General features: G+C 48.8%; 3 protein-coding genes across 3 annotated transcripts; 2 read left to right on the forward strand and 1 right to left on the reverse strand.

Annotated features, from left to right (window-relative positions):
- Nucleotides 1–1,575: 1,575 nt before the first annotated feature.
- Nucleotides 1,576–5,982, forward strand: BDW43DRAFT_297788 (Sec7 domain protein; the record flags this gene model as incomplete). Its single annotated transcript, XM_032044453.1, has 3 exons — nt 1,576–1,685; nt 1,737–4,036; nt 4,106–5,982. 3 exons carry the CDS (start codon nt 1,576–1,578, stop codon nt 5,980–5,982), a joined length of 4,287 nt encoding a protein of 1,428 aa, XP_031903580.1.
- A 459-nt stretch (nt 5,983–6,441) lies between these two features.
- BDW43DRAFT_265853 (putative anucleate primary sterigmata (ApsB)) lies at nt 6,442–11,952 on the forward strand. Its single transcript, XM_032040816.1, has 2 exons — nt 6,442–8,794; nt 8,851–11,952. The coding sequence occupies exons 1-2, from the start codon at nt 6,716–6,718 to the stop codon at nt 11,692–11,694; spliced, it is 4,923 nt and encodes a 1,640-aa protein (XP_031903581.1). The 5' UTR covers nt 6,442–6,715; the 3' UTR covers nt 11,695–11,952.
- On the reverse strand, nt 11,931–13,494 carry BDW43DRAFT_265855 (nicotinate-nucleotide diphosphorylase (carboxylating)). The gene is made up of 3 exons (XM_032040817.1): nt 13,215–13,494; nt 13,060–13,115; nt 11,931–12,981 (listed from the first exon to the last, which is right to left on the reverse strand). The coding sequence occupies exons 1-3, from the start codon at nt 13,368–13,370 to the stop codon at nt 12,255–12,257; spliced, it is 939 nt and encodes a 312-aa protein (XP_031903582.1). The 5' UTR covers nt 13,371–13,494; the 3' UTR covers nt 11,931–12,254.
- Between the last annotated feature and the right edge of the window lie 699 nt (nt 13,495–14,193).

A 14,193-nucleotide genomic window follows, 5' to 3' on the forward strand; every position in this document is an offset into this window, starting at 1 on the left:
ACAAAGACTGCTTTAAACCAGTAATTTAGAAATGTGAAATGATATAAAATAAAGGGGCATTTTTAGCTTAAGAAAACCAATATTTATGGGCTACAATCAATAAACTATAGCAGAAAAAGAAGAAATCTAATTGCTAAATCACCAATACTGAAAGCCTCTCAGTCCAGGAAGCTCGGGAGTATATACAGCATGAAAATGAGGTTAAAGAAGCTCAAGATACTATACTTATAGATCAAGAGCTATCTCCAATTAGGCCGCGCGTATGAGCGCCCCCGCGCTGTAGTGATTGTCATATTCTAGAGCATACTCGCAGATAATGTCCTAATTAATGTCCTAATTCGCTTTTATATAGAAATATAATTGTTTTGTTGATAAAGGCACTAATAGTTCAGCCACGGGCAGAATTTTATATGAGGTGCGGCGCTCGGTCGGGTGCGGCGCTCGGTTGGGAATTACGTTAGTTATTTAACTAAGGCATTATTTATTAGTCAGTGCCATGAGTTGAGCTAGTCCATTAGCTAAGTAGATATTTAGTGAATTAGTGGTGTAACCGACAACATTTCGAGAAGGGAGATGTTTTTCTGAGAAGAAAGAGCAAAGAAGAGAAGAAGAAGATTAAGATTTTTGATACATGGAAGGTACACATTCTCTGACACCAAGTGGCTTGAGCCCAACAAGGTATAAGTTCTCTCCCCTTTGGGAAACATTTAAACGGTACATAACCCTGCAAGAGAGTGGTTCTAGCCAAGACGCCCGATGCCCCTGACCATCGGCACTAGTACTGACTAGTACAACACTTCCTGTCTCAATGTCTTCGTTCGGTTTTGAGAATTGATCATGCATTATTACTCCGTATACCCATCCATTCTTTCCCACCCTCCCTGTCAACTTTCTGGGGGATGTAGCGGTTCATCATCGCTCCCTTTAATCCTTTTCGTTACCATCCACCGTTTACCATTCACCTGGATGGTAAGTAGCAATTCTATTTCTATCTCTGCTTCCCTTTAAGGAACCAAAATCACTCTCCACTATATCCACAGTTCCTGTGGCACCTTGCCTAACTCATCTCCGCCTACCTTTTGAGCCTTGAATCCCCTCCTAGTATGCTCCTTCTGCCCATCTATACCTTGCGATTCTGGCCTACGACATGAAACTGACAGTTACTTACACCGTTGATATAGACCGTCTCTCAATACCCGATTGATTGTCATATTCCTTGACTACAGTTTCCTTACATCTGTCGTCTCCCCTACGCAATGACCGACAAATGACCCATACATACCACCCTCTGTTTTGCGTTTAGCCGTGCAGTCCACCAACAGGAAATCAATCGATCCCCTCTTACAGGGGAACAGGGGTAAGGGAAAAAACAAAGAAACAGAGAACTGGGCAGGGAAAAAAAGAGCCAGTGACTTTGTATCATTGGAGATCAACCTATAAGAGCAGGTAGACGGCACATCTACCTACAGACATCGCGCCGAAAATTCCTAGGTCAATTGCTTCGCTGCTTAAGTGTCATCAGAATCACGAGCTTCTCTCTCAGCGAGCTTATTCGCGCAATCAGATAGCCTCAGAATGTCTCAGCAACATCCAGAGATGCATACAAGTAATAATTCCCCACCGAGCACGCCCCTTGTAGCGGCACCCAACTGCAGAGTTGCGAAAAAGACAAATCAATCACGGCCGTCAGGGCGCGAAACCTTCCTGGATGATTATAACGCTGGCGATAACACAAGTAACGCCATAGACTCTATTGATGAGCGCGATCCCCATGACCTGTCTTTGTCGCCCAAACATGCGGCTCGCACTTCCATTGTCGATAATATGCTCCTTTCGCTAGATCAATTTGCATCTTCAAATGCGTCCTTACTAGATGACTACCGTCTGTTCAATTCTGTTTTCGAGACCGACCTATATGGCCGCTGTTCGCCAGATTCTATGACCCAGCGTCGTTATCGCGGCCATACATTTTCGTCGTCTTTGTCTTCAGAAGTAGACTATAACGCGGACGATGCGGCTGGCCGCTATGTGGCTCAACCGGGAAGGGCTCGTCGGAGTACTAGCAGCTCTAATTATAACCCCAACCTGAGAAGATTTGGTAGTGCTCGCAGCCCGGAAGGTCCCAGTTCGCGCGGTCAACTATACGATTATCGTTTGAACTCGGGAGGTAATATTTCTGGAACAATACAAGGCAGCAAGGGGAGTTCCTCTTCTCACATGGATTTTGGCCCACCCCTTCATGGGAATCATCAAGCCGACCCGACAACCGAGCGACGTTCTGCAAGCTTCGACTTTGGTTCAAGACACCCATTCATCCCATTTGCAGCAAAGTCTTCTGATTATGACCCGTTGTCGATTGACGGAGCCGATGCGGCCCCGACACCCAGTATTCCAGGCGGACCAAGGAAGTACCAAGCTTCGTCACAAGGCGAATATCCCGGAACTTTAAGTCTTCAGTCTTCGCGCACACCGGCGGCCTCTCGAAGGAACAGCGTGAAGTCGGCACGAACGAAGGGTACGGCGGCTACTAGCAGCCGTGAAAATGATATAGCACATCTTGGTGCACCTATTTTAGAACCTCCAGCTATACCGGCAGCCTCGCTTGACCCTCCTGCCCCAAGCCCTACGATATCATTCAACAAACCTATTTTCCCAATGTCCTCGGACCCAGCCCCGACCGCCAAGGAACGTCCGGGATTTTTCCGCCGCGTGTTCGGGTCGTCCAAACATCCTACACCGGAGAACAACCAAGGCGATCCTTCATTCGCCCAAGAAAATGACCCGAGAGATTTTAATGGTTCTCATACGAATCTCAAGGACCGGCGACTTCCGCTGAAGAGCAGCACGGCGGGTGCTAATACGGTCCGCCAAGGAGCTCATCAAGTGGTGAACAAGAAATCTTCTTTCTTCCGCCGGCGGAGGAGATCGGTGACTGAGATTATTCCACCTCCTGTATTAATCCCCCCAGAATCTGGTTCCAAACCACAGGAAATGACGAAGCCACAACCCAGCCCCGTCAGCAGCTTGCGGAAGGTGATGAATCCGTATATTGCAGACGCTGGCGCTTCAGAGCTGGTACCCCCCATCGAATCCCGCAGCCAAAGCACAAACACAGATAATCTAGAGAACAAAAGAGTTGACTTACCTACGAGGAAACCAAAGGAAATTCTTCATGCTACACCGAAACCCAAATACAGTCTTTATCCCCCAACTTTCTCTAGCACTGCACGTGATACCTCGTTTCGGGGAAGCAACAGTGAAGACGAAGATATTCCCAAATCCATCCAGATGGATTCCACTTCTTCAACCGATCCACAGGAGCCGGGTTCTAGAGATTGTATAGATTCACGCCAGAGTGCGCCTGAACTGGAGAGTGACCGGGCGAGCGGTATACGGACCAGGCTGACACCCCAGGACCTTGCCGCTCCGTCACTATCGCCTGTAGCTGAGCGTTTCTCCCAAAAGAGTGCATCGCCTATCGAAAGTCCAGAGGAAGCACGCCTGTTCAATCCAGAGGAATCCGAAGAGATCAAGCGCAAGAGCAGACCCAAGCTATCCAATCATGAAGATGAGTCTAACCAGACGTTGCCTCTTCCTGTGGTTACGAATGGCTCTTTGAAAGCGTCAACGTGGAACATTTCTACTTACTACACGGCTTCTAACACGACTGTGGTTTCACCAGTGGAGTCGAAGTCCATTGAATCGCCGGAAAGCAAGGCCGATTGTCCTGGTGCCGGTATAGGAGACCAACCGGAAGGGTTGGACAAAGAACAGGCGCAAAGGCTCTACGACAGCCAGGATCAAGTTGTAGGAAATGAGCCGGCTGCTGCATGGCTTGGTGACCCCGAACGCGCCACAATTCGGAAGGCATACATGGATTTTTTTGATTGGTCTAATATGAATATCCTGGCAGCACTCCGAAGTCTATGTACTCGATTGATATTGAAGGGAGAGACACAGCAGGTTGATCGGGTTCTGGATGCTTTTTCTATGCGATGGTGCGAGTGCAATCCCAACCATGGCTTCAAAGCCTCAGGTTTGTCTACACTTATATTCTTGGTTGGTTTTCTCATACGTTTAAGTTGTATACTCATCATTTCCTTAGATGTTGTGCACACTATATGTTACTCTCTTCTTCTCTTGAACACCGACCTTCACCTTGCCGATATCGAACAGAAGATGACCAAAAACCAATTTGTTCGGAACACAATGCCCACTATACATCGAGTAGCCGTCGATGCAGCCCCGGATGGGTTCGAGACTGTTCATTCGATTTATAATAAATCGAAGTTTTCGACACGGGAATCTCTGACATCTCCTATGGATGAGTCCGATCGTACGGCCCCGACTACGGACAAGCCCGCAAATACGCCAGCAAAGCTCGTGAATCGACTTTCTCGAACTGATCTCTCTGTTAAACTGGCGGGTGATCCCGATACAGACACGGGCCCATTGGTGAATATGCCATTTAATGGGACCATAAGGGCCTGGGAGCAGCAAGTTGAGACTGTTCTTAGAGATTTTTATACTTCGATTCAGAAGCAGAGACTCCCACTGCATGGTGCTCAAACAGAGAAGGAGACGCCTCGGGCTTTATCGAACAACTTATTGTCTCCCAACCCGGGTGGTTTGCGTAGGAGCCCTAGTACCGTGAGCAGGAGCGGCTCCGACATATACCCACGCGGCCGCTCTGCTGATTCTCGCTACGGAACCGCGCGCTGGTCTTCCAAAAACCGTTCACGGGCGAGATTATATCCGCCTTCCGCCATGGGTTCCAGCCGGACTAGCCTAGATGAGCAGTCGTCTTTCTGGAGCCCATCTGCGTCTAGTACTTGGAGTAAACAGTCTTTAGGAAAGCTGACATCTGTGTCAGTAGACTCTTTCGGGTCAGACTACATGCGCGGTGACTATCAGCAATCTATCGGATTCGCTAATGCACTAAGTCAAGCGATAATCCGAGAGGATGCTGCTCATTCCATCGCGATTAACGAAGAGATTGAGGGAACTGCACCGCTTCTGGAAGACGAGACTCTTCAACTCGCTGGTGCCCCTTGGGCCAAAGAAGGGAGCTTAAAGCATAAACACCACTTAGATTCAGTCGACAAGAGAGCTAAGGACCGAAATTGGAGTGAATGCTTCGCTGTCATACAACAAGGCTGGATGCGATTATTTTCATTCAATTCTTCAACTAAGTCGGTTCGGCAAAAGCCTAAAACTCACCCGCATGTCGGGGTGGTGGTGGGAGGAGGGAACTGGACAGAGAATGCCGAGGAGATATGGAAGTTCCTCCTACGCCAAACAATTGCAAGCGCACTTCCACCACCGGGGTACTCCAAGTCTCGCCCTCACGTCTGGGCTTTGAGCCTACCTACTGGTGCAGTACACCTCTTCCAGGCTGGTACTCCGGAGATTGTCCGCGAGTTCGTTTCTACGGCTAACTACTGGAGTGCGAGATTATCCAAAGAGCCTTTGGTTGGTGGAGTCAGCAATATGGAATACGGTTGGAGCGATGCAGTCATCAACAGTGCCCTGATAACGGCGGAGAACAACAGGTCGCCTCCATCCTCCTCTGGGGCACGGCCTAGCATTCAAAGTTCCATCCGCAGCTCTGTTGACCAACAGGGCGGTGTACGCCCTCGACTCCCGGCCGACCGGGTACACATCAGTGACTGGGTTCCGCCTCAGCAGAGCATGGTCGCTTCAAATTTACCTGAAGCCGATCAGCTGAAGGCTTTGCAGGCGTACGTTAAGAATGTTGAGGATGAGTTACAGCGGCATAATGAGCTCCGACCGGCCATGGTCCTGGCCTTTTCCCCTCGACATCCCAATGCCACAAAGTCAATGGCTAATTGGGAGCGCAAATCATCGTACTTGCTCCGAGAAATCGTCAAGTTCCGTACGTACATTGATTCTTTACAAGGAGCGCTTGGCCTGAAGAACAAAATTTATGCATCCCGTGACGGGAGCAATCCTCTAGAATAAAGTCAACGAGTCATCTAAATCTGACTTCAGGGACCCGGGAGCTGAACCAGTTATGGCCGCTTTTTTATGGGGGGATTTTTTGCGTGCGATTTTGCAATGATTGAATATACTCTTCGCATCCTCTATTAGACCTGTCTAATAAAGCACTTGTTCATATTTCCTTTTCGTCAACTTTACCTCACTTTCCTGTACTTTGCGCATTTTCTCCATCCCTTTTGCAATGCGACGAGGATAACGTTATGGGTACTACGAGCGTCTGTTGGTATGGATATTCTTGATACAACCATATAATATAATTTGGGCCGCGTGGAACTTCCAGTGTAGACAAACAACTTTGACCTCAGGGCTTCTTAGCGGTGTTTCCTATTTGGGAAAGTTGTGGCAGGTGACCATTGGTCGGCCCGAAGTAAACAAATACGGAGAATTTGAAGGCCCCACTGGTCATTTCTCTCAGAGACATCATTTCGCCACAGTCATCGATTTTTGTCTCGTTTTCAGAGAGAGGAGCCTAAAACCTCCGAGAATCATTGAAGGGGTACAAAAAGAGAGAGAGAGACAGACGAGATCAGCATTGAGCCAATCCTGGGCCAGACGCAAGTCTAAACTTAGTTGATGATTCGCGGTAAAGCTACCGTGCCAAGTGGGTAGGTAGAGTCAGACCTCCGCCATTAAGATCTCAAGGTTCAAAGTGGAAGTGGAGAAAATCGACACGGTGCCTAGTCTCTCGGTCACCATGTCGACGGGATCCGCCCAACTGCTATCCCCTTCATTCAAGACCCTCAATGCGTTCGAACCCGCGCTTCCGCGGTCATCTTCCTCACCCATTCCAAGTAGCTTGGATACTGGATACGAACTTTCGTCCCTAGAGGACAAGTTCCACGCTACCGACTTGATGGAGACGGTTGCGCGGGGAAGCTATTCCCTAAAAATCTCGGACACCACTAGTGGAGCTCATCACACGCAAGATGGAACTACAGCCGACGCGAAACGAGATGGCCAATTTACATCCACAGCTGAACAGCCGGAACTTGATGACTCGAATGCTTCCCTGAGCCTACCTCCCTTACCCGATAACGATGATAGCAGCCTTTTACTCTTGTCCAGCGATGATGGTGACCATGAACGCATGGATAACCAGACCTTAATGGAGGAGAAGGAAATGCGAAGGAAATTAATGGATATGGAGTCAAGCTTTTTACCGGAGCCCTCAACAATCCACGTCGCAGCAATGAACCAACACTCGCGTGCCGACGATACCTATCTGGTTGGGGTTGATGAGCATGCGCCGGGATCCGACAAGCCAGATCATACCCAGTCGTCCTTTGTGGTACGGGATGACTCAAGTCGGGATCTTACATCAACTTATGAGGGCGTTCCAATACCACAAACCCCTAGTTCAAGGCCCGAAGACGTCACGACTGTAGACTTAGAGGCTACACCCGCCGCTCCCTCCGAGCGATATGAGAACAATACGACGGATCTAGGGTTGCAGTCATCGCCCGCCGCAGCGGCAGCAGCTAGGACTGTTAACCGGGATCACCATTCCATATCTGAGGGCGCCCATAAGTCTAGTCAGTTTCCCCAAGACTCAACCGATAGACTACATGCATTCGATCTCGATCAACCCAAACAACCAGCTCGTCAGGACCTACGCACAACTTCGCGAAGCCTATCACCCTCACAATCAAGACTCTTCGGTGGCAATATTAGCAATGATACGGAGGCGGCCTCGCGCACAAGCAACCGTAGAGGGAATAGACCGAAATATCTGAACAGTCGCCAGTCAGCTCACCGTCTCTCGTATTCCTCGGTGACAAGCAACAATACAGAAATGACAAATAGCGATGCAACATTGGGCGCTGACTACGCGCTCCAGTCGGGAGGCGCGGTGCCAGGCGCCACTGGCGCTGTCCAACATGGGCATCGTAACAACCTGGCTAGATCAGTGAGCTTAGGAAGTATGGCTTCCGGTATATCTGGGTATAGCGATGAGAATCTCCTTGATAAGAAAAATCCTAGCAGTACTACGGAGGGCGGCTTACATACACTGAATGAAGAGGAAGCACCCTCGCAGTCACGCCCCGGATCATCCCAGCAAGAGCATGGGCAAATTCAACATCAGCCCGTGACCGAAGATACTACCGGACCAATGACACCAAAAGCGAGACCTCAAGATAACAGTTTTCCCACAGACACGGCCATTGCAGAGCGTGTCAAAGATGTTCAGGTACCAAGCACATTTGTAAAGCAATTCAGAGAAGACTACGCCAGCCGCGGGCTATCACCGGACAAGCGTGCAGGTGCCACTCCAGCCTTTGCCAGGAGTGGTCGGTCCATGACCCTCAAGGAGCAGAGCAGCACCATTGATCGTCTGTCTAAAGAGAATTTTGATTTGAAGATGAGAATCCATTTTCTCAATGAAGCACTGAATCGTCGCTCAGAGGAAGGGATTAAGGAAATGATATCCGAAAATGTTGAGCTCAAGTCGGATAAATTGAAGCTGCAGAAAGACAACCAAACCCTGAAAAGGAAAATCCGCGATCTAGAGAAGCAGCTCAAGGACCAGCAGTCTGACAAGGAATCTATGGTCAATCATGATCCCGAAGGATCCGAAGACGATGGTCGTGACCCAGCGCAGGAAGAAGAGATACTATTTCTGCGGGAGAGGGTGGATAGTTATGAGCTCGAGATCGAGAGACTGAGGTCTGAAAGCATTGCCAGGGAAAGCGAGAAAAGGATACTAGCAGAAATTCTCAAATCACTTAATGATGGACGGCCGATGGGTTCGGATGTAGGGGCAAGGGAGGAGAGAGTGAGTCCAGAACATCTCCGGTTTTTTAGTTACCCTTGTGCTGAATTAAAAACTAGGACATGTGGAAAGACATGCTCGAAGCAGAAACGGCTGCTCGTGAGCAGGCAGAGGAAGAAAACAAAAGGCTACGAGATGAGGCATTACGTCTAAAGAGTGAAATGAACTCGATCATAGTCTCCGCAAGACCAGCACAACGTGACCGGATGGGGTCGATGAATTCATACTCTGCAGCCTCCGATAGAGAATTTAGTCGCAATGCAAACCCCGGTAGTTCCTCCAGTTCAACGTTTGTGATGGAACTGGAACTCCTGAAACAAGAGAATGCAGAGTTGAGGAAAGAAGTCAGTGCCCAGACTTCAATGCTTACATCTCGAAATAGAGAAAAGGAACGTCTCTATCAAGAAATTGAAGAGCTGAAGCTCGGTCAGAGGCCCGACGGTGGGCGGTCTATCGCCGGAGATAGCATTTTCGACCGTTCCGCATCTCGAGCTCATGGTAGACCTTCCTCTAGAGCGAGTGACGGGACTGCTCCATACCCAAGCGACGATGCGGAACGTGAAGACCTGGAGGTCCGGAACGGTCAGTTGCGAGACCAAGTTTCTACACTAAAGCTCGACAACCAAGCTGTTCGAGCGGAGCTGGAGGAGTATAAGAGGGAGCTGGAAGAGTACAAGAAAGAGCTAGAGACACTTGACAAGTCATACCAGGAGCGTGGCAAAGAGATCGAGGCTTTCGATAAGGCGTATCAAGCTGACATGGATCAAGCCGAGGAGGAAATGCAAAAGCTACAACAAGACATGCAGAACCTAGAACAGGAACGTGACCGAGCACTGCTAATGGCGGATGAACATAATGCAGCTTTTCAGGACTTGAGGGCTGAAGCCCAAGATGAGTTGGATGCCCTTGGAGAGGAGCTTGACCAGAAGACCGAAGAGTGCCAACGACTAGGAGAGGAACTGAAAATCCAAGACGACAATCTTCGGGCGCTGCAAGCAGAAATGCGCTCAGCTAGCGAAGGCATCATTCGGCTAGAAGAAGACGCACAAAACAACATGCAACGATATAAAGCTGTCCAGCAGGAACTTGAGGATTGTAACCGAGAGACGGAATCCCTTGAAAAGAGCCTCTTCGAAGCAAACACAAAGGTTCAGCGGTTGATAGTCCAAATTGAGTCGAGTCAGAACGAGATCGCTTTTTTGCGAGAAGAGCAGGATGGTGATAAGATCAAGATTGGCGATCTGGAGTCAGAGCTCAAAACATACAAGATGAGCCTTCAAAGTGAGAAAGACAAGGCCAGTGAATTAGAAAATCGGCTAGCAGAAGAGAGGCATCAGCGAGAGGTCGTAGGAAGCAAGGAGAAGCAGGAGGTCCAGCGGATCGTCAACGAGTTGAACCGTGAAGCGTCTGCTGCTAAGGAGGAAGCTCGTAAAGCCAAAAAGAGTCTATCGGCTCAAGAGATTGAAACCAATACATGGAGAAAACGGCTGATGGATCTCGAAAACAACCTTCGCGAGACCTTAGGTGATCTGACTGGCAGTCGCTCCAGCTTGATTTCAAAGATCATGGAGTTGCAAAAGAATCTTGAGTCGACTGCCTGGGAGCTTGAAAATACTCGCTCTAAGCTGGACGAGACGGAGTCGCTATTGCGAAACCGCGATGCTCTTCTCGAAAGTCATGGGCTGGAATCTCGAAAGCTAGCCGAACTTCTTGAACGCGAGCGACATTCTCGTCGAGCAGATAAGCAGTCGTTTGAGCAGGCGCTTAAATCTCACCATCAAGCTTCGCGAACCATCACCCAAAATAATTCACGTATCACGGAGTTAGAAAACGCTCGCATCCAAGATCGCAAGCGGTTTACGAATCTCGAGCAGCAATTCAAGGACCAACTCAGCGAGAGGAATACGATGCTTCTAACCATCTGGAAGCGTTTGTCAGCCATGTGTGGGCCGGACTGGGCGCACTCCAACAGTTTAATCAACGGTAACCTGCCGAGTCAAGAGGTCATAGGAAACATCCTTTTCTGGCCAGGCTTCAGCCGCAACCTCTTGCTTGCCGTCAAGACACTGGAGAATGTGATCTCAGGCTTCAAAAATCGCATTAAGGGTGTCGAGCGTGACCTAACCAAGCAATATCAGGCCGTTGAGCACACCTTGAGCTTACGCATCAAAAAGCTTGATCGCTTAGAAGAGTCGATGATGAATATGCGTGCCCAACAGCATAAGCTAGGCCAAGCTGGTCTGTCACCAGAAATGGCCAGGCTTCGAGGAGAGAACCGGTTGTTGAAAGCTGAACTAAACCTACTACAATCTCACTCACGCAGCCGCGGTCCTGCTGGCATGGGACCAAGCTCCCCACGCATAGACCCTGGGGCAGACATAGATCCAACTTCTTTGGTTCGTCACAATTCAATGGTTGAGAAGCCCCATAATTCCCGTGGCCTGACGCGGAGTTCAACTAGTGGCATACCTCAACCATCCCATGTCTCATCAACCACGACACTTGCCGACGGCGCTGGAGCTATGGTGCATAGCGCTCGTGCACGACACGCTGTGGCTGACCCAGGGACTATCGAAAAATGGAGACAGCGCTTACATGAAATGGAAAGGAGACTAAAGCAAGAACGTGAGGCACGTCTGTTAGATCGTATTGGGGCTCGCAAGCGACTTGAGGAGCGAGATGCTGACAATGAAAGGCTCCGAGCTCAATTAGAGGAAAGGGGACTTGTGGGCAAGGACAGGCTGACGTACATCACTGTCGATAATGACGTTGGTCAAGCTCGAGTTCAAAACCCAAGGATTCAAGGATCTGACCATGGCTCCGATAAAGGTTACGGTCATCGCAGGGATGATGATCCAAGCTCGAGTGATGGAGAAGGGATTTGTGTCGACATAGAGGTTTAAACCAAGCCCCTCTCCCCGCATTCTTCCCGGATTCATTTTTCTGTTCTGACTTGATCCGCGTCTCGTTTTACGTATCAAGCGATTTTGGCCTTCCAGTCTGACTGGACCAATCGGTGCGCTTTATGTTTGTTCCGGTCCTCTGCGAGGTCATTCCTGCATACCTTACTTATATACCCATCGCTGTTGGCTTTCACTTCTCTTTGCTTCTGACATATCTATCCGTTTCATGGTAACAATCACAGCCAGTCCTGGTGTTCATGGAAATTGCTCAACTCGGTTTGGTATTGTATGGAGTTTAGAAGGTTAAAATGCTCTTAATACTCAGTTTAAAGGATTTGATCAGAGCTACACCATGGCCAGGCGGGAGTGAATGTAAACCAGAGGTTCTCCATACCATGAGCGATACAATATATAATGAGCGTAATCGAACATACTCTGCACGATCATCATGTTGCATTGCGGGGCTGATAGGTATTCATACATAAAATTTTCATATAAATCTACAAATGGCGTTGTGACTCGGCCCTGTTACCGCGTATCAGATCCTCAACCATAGGATATCACCGCAGCGCAACCTTGAGAGAAAAGTCGACGATGCTGGTGCCCTGATGGATCGAACTAGTGGAGATGATGTCGACGTCCGAGCAGGCGTAAGAAGCAGCATTGGTCTCGTTCAGCCCACCACTTACTTCAATGAGGAACGATTGTTTCTTGCCGGCCCAATTTTGCTTCAGGTTCCTAGCTGCTTCACGAACACCGTCCGGGGTGAAATTATCCAGCATTATAATATCCGCACCGGCCTCAATTGCTGCATTTGCCTCCTCGACACACCGGCATTCAACTTCAACCTTGGTCGCAAAGCCACCAGCCATCTTAGCTGCGTTAACCGCCCGAGGTATAGCAGCGGCGATGGACTCGGTCGAAGCGGAAGCGCCGCCATCCTTAGCTGCCCTGTTATTTGCACAAGCCCAGACATGATTATCTTTGAGCATCGTCATCGAACTGAGATCGTGCCGGTGCGGATCAGCACCTCCAACAAGGATACCATATTTCTCAACCACACGAAATCCAGGTGTGGTCTTACGAGTACCAGCGAGTGTCCCACCCCAGCCGTGGGCACGAAGAGCAGCTACTAACGAGGCACTTTTGGTTGCGATGCCAGAGCACCGGGCGAGAATATTGAGGGCGACACGCTCTCCGAGGAGGATCTTGCGGATTGGCCCGCGAACGGTAGCGCAATGTCTGATGGGCTCGATAGATTCGCCTTCTTGGACGTGCCATTCCACTCTTTTTTTAAAAAATTTCGTTTAGAAACTGGTCTTATAATATGGGGTCAGAGCTACCGGCCATATAGATTTGACTCACATGCATCCTAATTGGGCAAAAACTTCATCAAAAAATGGAACACCTGCAACTATTCCCTATGGATAGGATGGATGGGTTAGCCCACAAGGATGAGTAAGTAGCCCGCGAGTTAGATAATCACTCATTTCCCACAGAGAGATAACAACGAGAGTTACCTGGGATTTCCCCAACAACCTTGCCTCACCATCTGACTCCCCGACGACGAATCCACCATAGTCAAAACTGGGGCAGTCCTCCTCTAGCCAGGAGGTGACCAAGCGTTTGTAGTTGCCCGGTAATAAGTGATGGAGATCTCCATAAACGGAAGCCATTGCTTTGTCTGCCCCGTTCTGGAAATGAACGTTTGTTGAAACAAAAGGGTGGAAATGAGGGGGAATTAATATCAACCCCGCGCGGGGCAGGTTATCGGGAAGTTCCGGTTTAATCACGTGAATGTTGCGCCTTTCCTATCTGTTTGCTATGTAACGTATTTCACTAGCGAGCGGCCACCTCCACTCCAATTCCTGCCCGCGGGCCATATATAAGGACCTTTATCAACAAAATGATTGCATTTCTATATAGAAACTAATTACTAAGTGGATAAGGACATCTAACTCTAGTATATCCCCGAATATGACAATTAGAACACTGTGGGGGCGCTCGTACGCGCGGCCCAGCTGTAGAAAGCGCTGGATCTATAGGAAGCGTATCTTGAGCTTTATAAACCTCGTTCTCGCACTGAAATCGCTCTAGGCCTTTCTCTATAGTTAATCCCTCTGCAATAGCTAGCTGTCTATTAGAACGCTTCCGCTTTTGGCTTTGCCATTCATTATCAGCACATAATTTGCGTATTTCTTCACGTGCAAGAACAAGCTTATTAAGATGTAATTCATGACCTTTAATAAGCTTGTCTAAGCGGTTTTCTAGTGAAGATAAAGGACTTTGAGTATGTTTCCTAAGCAGTTTTCTTGCTGCAGATGCCTGCCTTTCTAGTTGCCTAGTGGTGTATAGTGTCTTAGGTGCTAAATTGATTGACTGACTGCCTGGTGGTGTAGGAGTCTTTAGTTGGATATCCAATTTGCTAAGCACTCTATCAGGATCAAATGAAACAAGACCAGTGCCTGTAAAGCTATTCTAAATATTTTCTGCCGTAAA

Source organism: Aspergillus alliaceus, assembly GCF_009176365.1.
Source record: "Aspergillus alliaceus strain CBS 536.65 unplaced genomic scaffold BDW43scaffold_7, whole genome shotgun sequence".
Taxonomy (NCBI): Eukaryota; Fungi; Ascomycota; class Eurotiomycetes; order Eurotiales; family Aspergillaceae; genus Aspergillus; species Aspergillus alliaceus.

Bases quoted from the DNA above. Each gene is read 5' to 3' on its own strand.
- BDW43DRAFT_265853 (XM_032040816.1), top strand. From the start codon at position 6,716: ATGTCGACGGGATCCGCCCAACTGCTATCCCCTTCATTCAAGACCCTC. The intron at 8,795-8,850 runs GTGAGTCCAGAA...ATTAAAAACTAG, and splicing joins TAGGGGCAAGGGAGGAGAGA to GACATGTGGAAAGACATGCT.
- BDW43DRAFT_265855 (XM_032040817.1), bottom strand. From the start codon at position 13,370: ATGGCTTCCGTTTATGGAGATCTCCATCACTTATTACCGGGCAACTAC. The intron at 13,116-13,214 runs GTAACTCTCGTT...TCCTATCCATAG, and splicing joins GGTTGTTGGGGAAATCCCAG to GGAATAGTTGCAGGTGTTCC. The intron at 12,982-13,059 runs GTGAGTCAAATC...TTTTAAAAAAAG, and splicing joins TTTGCCCAATTAGGATGCAT to AGTGGAATGGCACGTCCAAG.